The following is a 15,000-nucleotide window of genomic DNA, read 5'->3' on the forward strand; positions in this document are numbered from 1 at the left end:
CCTAAAACTTGTATATCCCCTGATGCCAAAGCCTCTGTGAGCTTCAGAGCAAAGCAGAAGAAAGAGAGAAAGCAGGATGATGGATAGATAGATGGGAGTAAAGCTCAGCCACCCTCACACACTCCTCCTTCTCCTCTTCCTCCTCCTCCTCCTCCTGCACACACCACGCACACATACACACACGCACACACAGCCACACACCGCACACACCGCTCTCTCACCACCTCGCACGCTCAGCTCGCAGCGCAGCCGGAGCTCTCGCACGTGCACACATAGCAGTCCGCACTCCTCCGTTATCCTGCTTCATTCTCTTTTCTCCAAACACACACGCAGGGACACACACTCTCTCTATCTCTATATCTCTCTCTCTCCCTTTCTCTTTCTCTGTCCTCACTCTCTTTCTCTCTTTTCACACACACAGACACGCGATGAGGCTTTATTTCTGAAGCAGCCCTCGACAGAGGAGACGTGCAGCCCGATCGGGTAAGTGGCATTTAGCGTGAACAGGTGCATGTAGGATTGCAGCGTGTGTGTGTGTGTGTGTGTGTGTGGTGTGTGTGTGTGTGTGTGTGTGTGTGTGTGTGTGTGTGTGTTCATGTTATATGTGATCGATTGATCAGATATGGAAACCAGACAGACAGCTCGAGCATCAGGTCTCATGACAGATTCATCCATGATCTATCACCTGCCTTTAATTCCACTCATTCATCATCCATCATCATCATCATCATCATCATCATCATCATAGTTTGATTTTAGTTACTGTGTAAAGTGAAGCTGTGTCGTGACCTTATGTGAGTCATCCATGTGAGAGAATTGAGAGTAATAATTCCTGAGTCCTGCCTAATTTTTGCTGCATAGGAGTTTGTTTATCTTCTCCCAGATGGGGAGCTGTCCATCCCTTATGGTGCTGAAATCAAATCCGTCTCTCTCTCTCTCTCTCTCTCTCTCTCTCTCTCTCTCTCTCTCTCTCTCTCTCTCTCCCCGTTCTTCTTGTTATTGCCGAATAACTCCATTTAAAAATAAACTTCATATGAATTTCATCCACTTTTTTTTTTTTAAATAAAAATTTCCTCCATCTCTTATGAAGATTTTTTTTTCTCATGGCAAGTAAACTGCCGGATAATTACAACCATGATAACTTCATGTACGCATTCAGATTCACAAAATATCTCAAAAGCTCTCTCTCTCTCTCTCTCTCTCTCTCTCTCTCTCTCTCTCTCTCTCTCTCTCTCTCTCTCTTAAAAAAAAAAAAAAATCTCTAAGGAACCATTGCTGGGGTCTTACATGGGTTTCCATCCTCACTCCAGTCTTGATTTTTGCTCGGTGTTCTTGGACAATAAGCCGTCGCTTTGTTGAGACACGTCCAGTCTCCCTGCTCGCTCCATTCTGCATCAGGGTTCAAGTATGTGTTGTTATTTAATGGTCATTTTTTTAATACTTCTTCAGCCAGAGCTTTGTAGGCTGCAGATGATTTTCGATTATGCTGAATTTAAGTCTCCTACATCATATCGATCGCTGAGACGCTCGTGCCTTAATTAAAATATCACATTTTAGAGCACAGCCTAATAGAGTGTTTGACAGCTGAAGAGTCGGTGCGGCTGCTGGTTCAGATTCCTGCGGCCATTAATAAGCCGGGAAAGCAGGGAAAGCTTGTGAGAGATGTTTTATAGGAACGAGGGGACATTTATTACTGGGATAGTATTTAAAATCTTGACATGGACAAGGACATTTACAGAAGGACAACTTGTTACTAAGACAATAAAAGGACATTTGATGTTTTGTTCTTATGTATTGATAAAACACACACACACACACACACACACACACACACACACACACACACACACACACACACACACACACACAGAAGAAATACATATTTTTTTTAATTATGTCTAAACAGCTGTCTTTTAAATCTCTGAGCTGCTTCTCAAACATACACAGAACCTTGAGCTTTCACAGTTTAGAAGCTAATAATTATTTCCCATCTCCATTTCTCCATCCATCACAGGAGACCGACGCTTGATGGATTACGATTTTTTCTACAATCAAGGGGCAAACTGCAGCTTTTCTGTAACATCATGAACCCGAGCTTCAGGACAAAAGGACGGAAAGAGTAACGAGTCGGAAAAACTGGAGTAAGGAGAAGAAAGGAGAGATCTAGAAAAGCCGGACTGTGAAGATGCCGAAGCGGAGGGAGGAGATGCAGAGAGACGTCTGGACTCGGATCTTGCTGGCGTGGATTACGTGTGTGTGCTTCGGCTCCTCGGTGCCGTTTGTCCACCAGTCGCAAAGTTTAGAAACGAGGCCGAGTTCAGAAAGCGAGACTTCACATCCGGAAGGACGACGCGTCCTCCAACGGTCCAAAAGGGGATGGGTTTGGAATCAAATGTTCGTGCTGGAGGAATTCTCTGGACCCGATCCGATCCTCGTTGGCAGGGTGAGTGGTTTCGTTCTCGGCTGAATGTGGAGATTGTTTATCACGTACAGAAAAAAAAAAAAAAAAAAAAAAAAAAAAAAAAAGAATTTTTTATTTAAAAAACAAATAATTTTAGGAATGTTTGTGCAGTTTGACTACTTGAGAATGAAGTGGGGAAAAAAAAAAACTGGTAATTCTCCAAAAATAGATTAGAGCTTAAAGTCTCAAGATGGTTTATTGACACTTTCACCATATGTGCTTTTGTGAGCAAACTCTAAAATTTGTATATTGTGTTGTTAGAAGATGGAGGAGGTTCAGGCAAAGATAAAGTGATGTGGAATAGAAATTTGGCAAACTGTGAGGCAATTTGTTGGGATGTGGTGGTGTCTGGAAAATCAGGAGAATCTCTGGGGCTCATTTTAAAAGCTTTTATTTAGATCTTCACGTTTTTTTTGGTCCACATCAGTGAAGAATTGCAACGGATTTGGAAGTCCATCAAGGTGAAAGTTTTGAATCAGGGACACCATAAGGGGGCGCTGTGAATCATTTTGGAGTCCTGTAGCTGTACAGAATGTCCGTGTGTGTGTGTGTGTGTGTATGTGTGTGTGTGTGTGTGTGTGTGTGTGTGTGTGTGCGTGTTTGTGAGGGCTACAGCAGAGCACGTTGGAGTGCTGCAGGAGCTTTGTGTTCTTCTCCCTCACCTGTGGACACACGGTAGATGTGATGAAGGTGGATGGGGAAGAAATCTTGGGATAAATGATGTGGTTGTGATTGGAGTGTGCAGCAGTGATGAGGTTCCTGATTGGTGCTTTTTAGATGCCTTCAAAGTGCAGTGTTTGGTTCAAGATCGCGGAGAAAGTCAAACCGTAGACAAGAAAATCACTTTAAATCCTCAGCAGAACACAGAATTGTCTCTTCATCTTTTCTTTTTAAAGCAAAACAGTCATGACCTCTGAGTTTTTGTACTTTTTAAAAATTTCCTGATGTTTCTTTCCTTTTCAGTCCCTATTTTTTATTCTCCTCCTTCCCCATTTTTCTTCACTCGTTTTCCTCTTCCCTTTTTTCTTTTTTTCCTTTTCCCTCTTAAACATTTCCTGTTTTTATTTCATTTTCCCTTTTTTTGCTCTATTTTTTCTTGCTTTCAATTTTTCTTCCTTTTTCTTTTATTTTTTCTATTATCTTCTTTCCTTTTTCTTCTTTTTTCTTTTTTTTCTTATTTTTTCCTCTCATTATTTTTTCTCTTCTTTTCACTTTTAATCACTCCTTTTATTTTCTTTCTCTACATTAGTTTTTAGATTTTCGCTGTAAATCTTAGTTTTTTTTTTTTTTTTTTTTTGTTTAGCTTTAAAATTGATTAAAGGAAGAGGAATCTGAGAGGTTCCTCACTTGTCCCTCTGAAGGAACCTGGATCATTTTCTAACATGTTCTTTCCTTATTTTATTATGTATTTGAAACTCGACCTTCTACAGGACTCGAGTAACAACCCTAATCCTATAAGCTTAATACGAATGCTGTAGAGAGCTCTGGTCCAAACCCAGACCCCGACATCCTCTAACCCAAACTCAGCACTCTTCCAGCACCGATGCACTCGCTACAGCTTTATTCATCATCAACAAGAATTCTACAATTCTACTACGATTAAATCTACGAACACGAGGCAGTATTAGTGTTGCGTTATCCATCAGGCCAAGTTTAGATGGTGACATACTGCGTTTTGCCAGTGGATCGTTTAGCTTAGTGCACTTCGGGGCCGTAGTGCTGATTGAGGTTTCGTCCTCAACCTCAGCGATGTGGAAAACGCTCTCCGAGCCGAGGTTTGGCAGCAGATCAGCTAATTACTCTCTCTCTCTCTCTCTCTCTCTCTCTCTCCCTCTCTCTCTCTTTAATGCCACACAAGCATGTGAAGTAAATACAAGCTTTGCGCTTACGCTTTTTCCCCTCACATCAGAGGGACACAATAAAACGTCCTAAGGCGGCGTATCAATTTTTCACGAGCAGCAATTAAAAGGCCTTTCTGAATGGATCGTTGCTTCTTTTGATCAGAAGAAATAAATAAACAAATGCAATAAGCACGCTCGATCTCCGAGGTGAATTAAGCAGATGCTTTTCCGGCTAATTCTGCTGTCCTAATGTGAGTCTCACTGCGTGAGTGTGATGGAAAAGACCACAGAAGCTCAATACGTGATGAATATTTCTTTGTCTGACTCTGTTAATGTCGTGACGGTTTTGTGCCAGAAAATGAGGAGGGATAATTGAGCGATTTGGATTTTTGGTGCGCTGCAGTGGATATCGAGTGCCGTTTTATATCACTGAGGTTATTTATTTATTTATTTATTTATTTTGTATTTCTTCTGGGCAAGGTTAAGTGCTGGTGAAGGAGCTTTCTAGCAGAGAGCAGATAAGTGACACATCGCACTGAGATAGGAAGTCGTGACATGGCAGAGGAGATTGAAAGCCTTTCTACTCCTCCATGATCTCTCTCTCTCTCTCTCTCTCTCTCTCTCTCTCTCTCTCTCCTAATATCTCCTTTCTCCCTTTATCACGTTAGATTTGCACTCAGAATTGCCTCATACTCTCTTTCTCCCTAATTTAAAAAATGAATCAAGTATTTTGCATGTGTATGTGTGTTTGTACTGTAAGTGTGTGTTTGTGTGTTTGTAAGTGTGTGTGTGTAAGTGTGTGTGTATGTGTGTGTGTGTAAGTGTGTGTAAGTGTGTGTGTAAGTGTGTGCATGTGTGTGTGTGTAAGTGTGTGGATGGTCTTCTAGTTTGTCCTTGTGATCATCATAATAGAAAATGATTTTAACCTTGTAGAGATACGACACTGGACCATGTGATGAGAAGATGAGATGAAGAGAATTTTTAATTTTTACATTTAAACTCTGATTATAAAGATGAGATACTGAGGTACTGAGGTTTATGTGTTTATATGGTTAACGTATGTTTATTAAGTTAACGTATGTTTATTAAGTTAACGTATGTTTATTAAGTTAACGTTTGTTTATTAAGTTAATGTATGTTTATTAGGTTAACATGTTTATTAAGTTAACGTAAGTTTATTAAGTTAACGTAAGTTTATTAGGTTAACGTATGTATCACTGACATTAATTTGGAATCTGGTGGTTAGATTTGGTGTCATTGGGGTTAGATTTGGTGTCATTGGGGTTAGAATTGGTGTCATTGGGGTTAGATTTGTGTCATTTGGGTTAGATTTGTGTCATTGAGGTTAGATTTGTGTCATTGAGGTTAGATTTGTGTCATTGGGGTTAGATTTGTGTCATTGGGGTTAGATTTGTGTCATTGGGGTTAGATTTGTGTCATTGGGGTTAGATTTGGTGTCATTGGGGTTAGATTCGGTGTCATTGGGGTTAGATTTGTGTCATTGGGGTTAGAATTGGTGTCATTGGGGTTAGAATTGGTGTCATTGGGGTTAGATTTGGTGTCATTGGGGTTAGATTTGTGTCATTGGGGTTAGAATTGTGTCATTGGGGTTTGATTTGTGTCATTGGGGTTAGATTTGTGTCATTGGGGTTAGATTTGTGTCATTGGGGTTAGATTTGGTGTCATTGGGGTTAGATTTGGTGTCATTGGGGTTAGATTTGTGTCATTGGGGTTAGATTTGGTGTCATTGGGGTTAGATTTGTGTCATTGGGGTTAGATTTGATGTCATTGGGGTTAGATTTGTGTCATTGAGGTTAGAATTGATGTCTAAACTCAGAGTAAAGTTTACTGAAGTTAATATTAACACTAATCAGATAAAGGTTATGATTTCTGTAACTAAAGTTAAAGTCTTGCTGTGGTTATGATCAGTTTTTCAGCATTAAAATTAATGTTAAGGTCGGATCAGGATGAGGATGAGGATGAGGATGAAGATGAGGTTAATTTTAGAATGTAATAAACACACAGCACTTTTACAGTCAAATAAAACCCAGTGTTAATACTCTATAAAAATAGGAGCACAAGCCTGTGTGTGTTTCAAATAACTCTTATGAATCAGCATCTTCTTTTATTTATTTATTTATTTATTTATTTATTTATTTATTTATTTATTTATTTATTTTCCCACTCCTCCTGGCTGCGTGTTGATTATGGAAGATCCTCTGGCCGAGATTATGCTCGCTCTGTCCTTTAGCTCTGCTGATGTTTAATTATGCACAGAGCTGCTGTTCTGTCATTGTGTGTGTGTGTGTGTGTGTGTGTGTGTGTGTGTGTGTGTGAGAGAGAGAGCTTCCCTTCAGCACCAACTGGCTGTCAGAGAGAACAGTTAGTATAAATGTGGAATCAGGGATGGCAACGACAAAAAGAGAGAAAGACACAGAAAGGCAGAATGACGGCTGAAGGATAAATAGGGGAGTGGAAAAGGGGAAAAATAGAAAAATGAAAAACGACAAGAAGAAACAGAATAGTAGACAGAGGGGTGTGGTGGAGTGGGGTGGTGTCGGGTGGGGGTTCGGCAGAGAGACAAAAAAGGGAGGGGAGATATAGAGATACCATTCTGTCTTCTCCTTCTCAGCTGGAATCAATGAAAGTGCAACTCAGCATGTGTGTGTGTGTGTGTGTGTGTGTGTGTGTGTGTGTGTGTGTGTGTGTGTGTGTGTGTGTGTGTGAAAGACAGACGGGTCGAACACACAATGTTCACACTATAGCACCAAATACATAAATAAAAAATTCCTTCACACAGGAAATCACTGCAGCAGATATTAATATTCATTTTAATTTAGAACAGTGATGATGCAATGATGTCATGAATATTAATTAGGGTCACATGATCCATCCTTTCTCTCTCTCTCTCTCTCTCTCTCTCTCTCTCTCTCTCTCTCTCTCTCTCTGATCTGATCATTATGTACAATATGAAGTTGATTTGAAGTTCCATCAGGTTCATCAATGCTGCTGATTTCTGAGACGATCTAACACGCTTTGATCAAAGGGCTCCCAGAACTAATTTACATATTCAAATACTATTCAAAAAAATGTAAAAAAAAAACACATGTATTTACATATCCAAATGTTTATGATCCTCGGATCTATTTTTAGTCAATAAACATCCTCTTGTCGAGACGGAACATTTTGCCTAAATGACTCATCAGGATTGATGTAAGGAAGAAAAAGTGTTCTTTAAAAAATTTTAGATCAAAATAATAATAATAATAAAATGGACGAATAATGTGTCCTGCATGTTTTTTTTTTTTTTTTCAGATAATAAATAATTTTAATAAATGGGACTTTATGCACTCTGTGTATTGAGCGTGTGAAGTTTATAAAAAACGTTTTATATAAAATGTAAAATGAAGCTAAATCATACCAGCAACAAGGACATGCATAAAGTAAAACAAATCTTGATGTTATAATACAATTATTAAAATAATTATAATTATTAAAATAAAATAAACTTATTTGAAATAATAATTGAAAATAAAATAAAAATTTTCTTTGTCTAAAAAAGTGACGATATTCTCCCCTTTTGTAGATCATGTGATATGAACACAGGTCCTGATTTAAACCGTGTACAGATTTGATAGCGTTCACGTTTCATTATTCAAATAAGAGTATTTTGGATTTGCTTTAATAAATATGCAAATGAAGTTGTTTCTATTTAAAATAGAGAGCGAAGTCACGAGAACAAAGAACGTCACCGTCAGTGCGATTTACCGCCAGCTGAAAGTCGTCTCAACGACAGAGATTGTGTGTAAATTAACACAACTGAAGGACGGATCGAATAAAGGAAACACGTTTCTGCCGTTTAAAGATAATTTAAAAGAAAATTAAAAATTTTAAAAGGTAATTTAAAAGAAAAAAAGAAAAAAAAACATTTTAATTTTCAAAAGGAATTCAAATATTTAATGTTACTGTGTTGAAGGCGGTTATACTGTATATTACAATACGTAGCTTCAACTTTACATTTTTTCCTTCATATTATATTTCATAAAGTTGACTTGCATTTATTAAGGAGAACAATTAGTCTTGCCACAAGTCCGTTAGCATCGTGAGCGTTTTAGTTTTATTTTCTCGCTAATCGCTCGTTTCACACAAAACACTTATTTTCCATTAAATATTTTGCGTTTCCATCTCAAGTCTAGCTGACACGCATGTGACGCCATCTAATGTTCACTTTTATTATAATTAGCTGATTTGCGTGACGTGCAACACGACATTTAGACAGGAGATGGTTAAAAAAAAAAAACTTTTTTTTTCTAATTGCTTTGTTGTAAAATTGTAAAATCTCTGAAAAGATGTCTTGACTTTATATTTCCATCATCTTTGTTCCCTCCGCCGTGTAACGACGGCAGATTACAAAGTGGTAACGGCTTTATTGCGGAATAAATAATGAAAAGCGAGCGAAGGGGCGGAGCAAATCGTTATCTCTACACAGCGCCGATGCAGTAAATACAGGTCTGTTTACATGGTGGGTTTGATTGTGGGAAATGGGAAATGTCAGGCAGATTGTTTTGCTCACACTCTTTTATTTTCTCCTCTTCTGGCTGTAATTTGGAGTAATGCAGGATCAGAATGGATAATTGTGGAGCGTGTTCTTCTCGTCTCTCTGCAGATGTGTCGTGCACAAAAGAGAAGCTTCTTATGCATTTATCTCAGATGGGAATTTTAGGTTTTTTTCACAGAGAGTATCGATAACAAGCTATTAATATTCAGGAGGCCGGGGCGATGCCATGGGATCTCAGCGTCTGTCGCTATCAACGCGAGAAAGTGACTTTGATTATTTATTCAGCAAAGAAAATGGATGTGTCTTTAAACAACGTTTCCCTTTGGTGCCTCCAACAAGCTGCCTGACAACACAAGATGGATAATGTGCTTGGCTTATAATAGCGTGAGCCACACTATAGATTTTTCTCCCTTTTCTTTTCCCTGAAACTAAGGTGTGATGGTCTTTTCAGGTGGAGAAATCGTGTTAGCTCTAGAACTCAGCTGCTGACGAATGCGTCTCGTGTTTACAGCCGACGAAAGGAGCGAGAGCGAGGTCTGAGACGACGGAGCCGCTGCGGACTTTGTTCTGTACCATAAACGATTGCCGCAATGCAAAAGTCATTTACGTAAGAAATAAAACAGTCAGTGGAACGCTGTTAAAGGATAAAGAACATTACCGGCTGAAGTTTTTTTTTGGATCGTCCTCGTACCGTTTTTAAAATGCTAAAAAAAAATAATTTCTGGATTTGTGTAAAGCTGCCGTGTGATGACCTTGAATTAAAATAAAACTGAATTAAAATCGATAGAATATTTTTTGTGTCTATTGTTAGATTTACTTCCTTTTCCCTAAACACTTTCAGGTCAGGTCAGGTCAGGTCAGGTCAGGTCGGATCCGGAGTCTATCCCAGGAACACTGGGAATTATGCAGGACTCCACCCAGGATGATACAGCAGTCTGTTACAGGACACATGTACAATTTATATTTTCAATTTCTAAAATTCACTTTTACTTGTATATCGTTTTTAACAGCAGACATTAACACAAATCAGCTTTACAGAAACACATAAATTACAAATGTATAAATGTTTTATTAATAATAGAGTCAAAGGTAACAGTGCTGAGAAAAAAATTTACTGAGTTTACATGAGGAAGAAACCTGGAGAGGTACTGGGAAGAGAGGGAATCTCATCCTCATCTGGGTGACACCAGAGTATGGGATTATAAATCATTATAAACACTGACAGTGGGATTATAAATCATTATAAGCACTGAGAGTGGGATTATAAATCATTATAAACACTGAGAGAGATTATAAATCATTATAAACACTGAGATGGGATTATAAATCATTATAAACACTGACAGTGGGATTATAAATCATTATAAACACAGAGAGATTATAAATCATTATAAACACTGACAGTGGGATTATAAATCATTATAAGCACTGAGAGTGGGATTATAAATCATTATAAACACTGACAGTGGGATTATAAATCATTATAAACACTGAGAGAGATTATAAATCATTATAAACACTGAGATGGGATTATAAATCATTATAAACACTGACAGTGGGATTATAAATCATTATAAGCACTGAGAGTGGGATTATAAATCATTATAAACACTGACAGTGGGATTATAAATCATTATAAGCACTGAGAGTGGGATTATAAATCATTACAAACACTGACAGTGGGATTATAAATCATTATAAGCACTGAGAGTGGGATTATAAATCATTATAAACACTGACAGTGGGATTATAAATCATTATAAGCACTGAGAGTGGGATTATAAATCATTATAAACACTGACAGTGGGATTATAAATCATTACAAACACTGCGAGAGGGATTATAAATCATTATAAACACTGAGAGTAGGATTATAAATCATTATAAACACAGAGATGGATTATAAATCATTATAAACACTGACAGTGGGATTATAAATCATTATTAACACTGACAGTGGGATTATAAATCATTATAAACACTGACAGTGGTATTATAAATCATTGTAAACACAGAGTGGGATTATGAATCATTATAAACATGGAGAGGGATTATAAACCATTATAAACTACAGAGAGTAAGATTATAAATCATTATAAACACTGACAGTGGGTTTATAAATCATTATAAGCACTGACAGTGGGATTATAAACCATTATAAACACTGACAGTGGGATTATAAATCATTATAAACACTAACAGTGGGATTATGTATAATTATAAATGCCAGTCGACATAATGCCCACAAACCAGCTGAACCTGGAAGAAACCCACACAGACATGTGGAGAAAATGAATAGAACCTCCACAGGATTGACCCTGGAGCTGTGAGGCAGCGAGGCTCCCTGCTGTGCTATCATGCCCTTCTTTTGAAGGAACAAAGAAAAGAAAAAACACAGCTTGTTGAATTTTCAATACAAAACAAAAAGGTTCCAGCTTTACCTCTGATCGTTCCCAAGCTTGGACACCGGAGACTCCTTCCATAAACGGTGTCAAACATCCCTGTGACTGAGGCGTTACCACCGGAACAGTAACGCATCCGATATAAACCTGCCGTTTGAAGCTGCGTTACTTTCAGTGCTGTGTATAAAGCGAGGCACTGAGGTAAAAGAAAAAAAGGAGAATTTCATTAGAAATAATTTGGCAGAAAAATATTTATAAGACACAATGAGTTCCTGGTGAGAGAGAGAAAAAAAAAATAATAGCTAGCTAGTTTCAGTCACGGTCATTAGAGCATAAACAGATCCAAAAGTAAAGGAGAATAAATTCATGAATTCATTCTCGTTTGCAGCTGATAACAAATTCAGCACAGAAGCAAAATAATAAGAAATGAATCATGGAAATAATTTGACCGAGGCTTTAAAATAAATCAGATTTTATATCTGCAGCATTTTTGATATGTTTATTAGGATGTTGTGCAGAAAAGTAATTAGGTCTGGAATCCGGCGGGACGACGTCGCGTCCGCATCCGAGCGGCTCCGTGGCATCTCCTTTACGTTCTCACTGTACGACTTAACCTTAAAATATTCATTATGTTATTATTAATTACATCGCTGTATTAAATATGGATTCCTTTCCTATGAAATATTAATTAGCAGTGCTCTGTCATTTGGTAATGAAAGCCTGAGTGGATTAGAATAGAAATCTAATGTTTGCCTGCATTAAGAGCCGCGCGAGCGAGTGCAGCGTTTCGGTGGCATCATCACGCGACGGATGAACGAGCAGCGGTTGCGGATCTGAGCTGAATTCTCTGGTATCTTATAGCTGAAAGAAGACAGACAGGCTGATGTTAAAGATATAGGAATATTCCACTTCTCTGTGTGTTTCATGTTAACCGGCAGCAGCGTGTCGGTTTTGCTCTGTTGCTCTGCTGAAATGCTGGTGGATTTTTTTAAAGGACAAACACAAAAAAAGAGAAAAGTTTCTTGAAAATCAAATAGACATCGTTCTTCGATCCTGTCCTTGTTTTGTTTTTTTTTTCTAGTATATTTTTTTCCTTGCTTGCTTCAGCTCAGGCAACATCACACAGCGATTTGAGAGAGTGTTTTATTTAACGCTGTTAAGTTATGAATGTTGGATGTTCTGCTTGTTTCTCTCTTTCTTTTATCTTTTTATTTCTTTCTCCCCACCGCTGAAAGCTGAACTTTGCTCTAAGTTGCTTTACCTCATGCAGCACATCAATAATCCATCACCTTACCGCTGATCCGCTCCTGAGAATCACAGCTCTGGATTTCTACTTCTGTTGAGAATTTTCCTCCCGGTTTTTATTTCTCAGGTAAAACATTTTTATGATAGCGAAAGACTCCTAAAAAAAAAAAAAAAAACACACTGATTTTGTTGTCGATCTCCCACTTATAATGAGCTTCTCCCTCATATGTGTTGGTGAGAACTAGCCCAGAAGGAAGCTTTGGTGGTGGTGTAGATTGGTGGTGTTAGTGGTAGTGGTGGAGGAGGAAGAGGAAGAGATTGGTGGTGGTGGTGGTAGTGGTGGAGGACTCCTCCTAGTGGTGTTGGTGGAAGAGTTGGTATGGTGGTGGTCATGGAGTTGGCAAAGTGGTGGTATTAGACACAGACATTGGTGGTGTTGGGGTTGGTGGTGGTAGAGGAAAAGATTGGTGATTGTGGAGGAGGAGGAGAGGAGGAGGAGGAGAATGAGATTGGTGACAGTGGTGGTGAAGGTCTCCTACTGGTGTTGTGGTGTTGGTGGAAGAGTTGGTATGGTGGTGGTCATGGAGTTGGCAAAGTGGTGGTGGTAGAGACAGAGATTGGTGGTGTTGGGGTTTGTGGTGGTAGAGGAAAAGATTGGTGATTGCGGAAGAGGAGAGGAGGAGGAGGAGGAGAAGGAGATTGGTGACATGGTGGTGAAGGTCTCCTACTGGTGTTATGGTGTTGGTGGAAGAGTTGGCAAGATGGTGGTGGTGTTAGTGGATGAGATTGGTAGTGGTGGGGTTTGTGTTGTGGTGCTGGAGGAGGAAAGGTGATTTGTGGTTGTGGAGGAAGAGGAAGAGTAGGAGATTGGTGGTGCTTTAGGTCTCCTGCTGGTGATGGAAGAGTTGGCAAGGTGGTTGTGGTGTCGGTATTGGTGGTAAAGGAGGAGTTTGGTGCTGGTGCTGGTAGTGGAGTTTGATTTGGATGGAGTTTGACATGGAGAAGTCAGTGGTGTTGTTTTTAAATATAATATTTGACCAGAATAAGCAGTAACCTGAGAACCTCATGGAGTGCAGAAAACAGGAACTCACGTCTTTTTGTTCTAGCAGGAACTCACGTCTTTTTGTTCTAGCAGGAACTCACGTCTTTTTGTTCTAGCGGGAACTCACGTCTTTTTGTTCTAGCGAGAACTCACGTCTTTTTGTTCTAGCGGGAACTCACGTCTTTTTGTTCTAGCGGGAACTCACGTCATTTTGTTCTAGCGGGAACTCACGTCTTTTTGTTCTAGCGGGAACTCACGGTTTTTTTGTTCGAGCGGGAACTCACGTCTTTTTGTTCTAGCGGGAATTTACGTCTTTTTGTTCTAGCGGGAACTCACGTCTTTTTGTTCTAGCGGGAACTCACGTCTTTTTGTTCTAGCGGGAACTCACGTCTTTTTGTTCTAGCGGGAACTCTCGTCTTTTTGTTCTAGCGGGAACTCACGTCTTTTTGTTCTAGCGGGAACTCACGTCTTTTTGTTCTAGCGGGAACTCACGTCTTTTTGTTCTAGCAGGTACTCACGTCTTTTTGTTCTAGCAGGAACTCACGTCTTTTTGTTCTAGCGGGAACTCACGTCTTTTTGTTCTAGCAGGTACTCACGTCTTTTTGTTCTAGCAGGAACTCACGTCTTTTTATTCTAGCAGGAACACGCATTTGCTAAACAAAAATAACGTCCTATCCTGTAGCTTGTGTGCTACAGTAGCTTTACATTGTGGAGAAGCTAAACTTAGATAAATAGATAAGTACTAACTATCACTGTTTGTCCAAACTGAGTATTAAAAAAGCACAACTAGACAAACTACGTTAGCTCCGGCTCTTTTTAACGGCAGATAAAGACCAAGCTGTGTTGCTAAGATGGGTATTAGCAAACAGATTATTTGTCTAATTTTTAATATATCGTGCCCTCTATGAAAAAATCATTAAATAATCTTACTTTAAGTGGCCTCATGCAGAATACCAGATTGAATTACCAGATTGGTGACTGGAATGTTAAGGATTAGATGCTAATGAGGGTGTTAGCTGAGGAATTAGGAGACTAGTTGCTAATCAGGAACAAAGGCGGTCATCATTAGCATCCATCTGTGAGTGCTAATTCAATATCTGATTGAAATCAGGCTTTCATTTAAAGATGAAGTGGATCTAAGAAAGTGGATCCGGCATCTGTTAGCATAGCTATAAATTTGTATGACTCACAATAAGGTTTTTAAGGTCATTTGTCAAACGTGACTAACATTGTAAGGTCTGCATGTTAAAGAATGTCCTAGCGGAGAAATTAGCAGGCTAGCTGCCAATAAACACAAAGATGATCAGCGATCATTGGCGAGTGCTAATCCATCTGCTGACTGATAATAAATTCAGCTCTATGATAGCATTAGGAACTTTATCTTGATCAATATTTATACTTTAGCTGCTTCACGTGACTGAAAGGCGAAAGACGGTATGCAAATCGGGACG

The 15,000-nt window shown here is 39.0% G+C and overlaps 1 protein-coding gene across 1 annotated transcript in view; it reads left to right on the forward strand.

Moving 5' to 3' along the window:
• The first annotated feature begins 1,275 nt into the window (after positions 1-1,275).
• LOC113649361 (cadherin-8-like) overlaps positions 1,276-15,000 on the forward strand; it is a 91,814-nt gene continuing 78,089 nt past the window's right edge. The window contains exons 1-2 of the mRNA XM_047818752.1: positions 1,276-1,405; positions 2,015-2,443. Coding sequence (XP_047674708.1) covers positions 2,186-2,443 — 258 coding nt within the window. The 5' untranslated portion in view covers positions 1,276-1,405; positions 2,015-2,185. The remainder of the gene's footprint in view (positions 1,406-2,014; positions 2,444-15,000) is intronic.

This window comes from Tachysurus fulvidraco, chromosome 1 (assembly GCF_022655615.1).
Source record: "Tachysurus fulvidraco isolate hzauxx_2018 chromosome 1, HZAU_PFXX_2.0, whole genome shotgun sequence".
NCBI classification, from domain to species: Eukaryota; Metazoa; Chordata; class Actinopteri; order Siluriformes; family Bagridae; genus Tachysurus; species Tachysurus fulvidraco.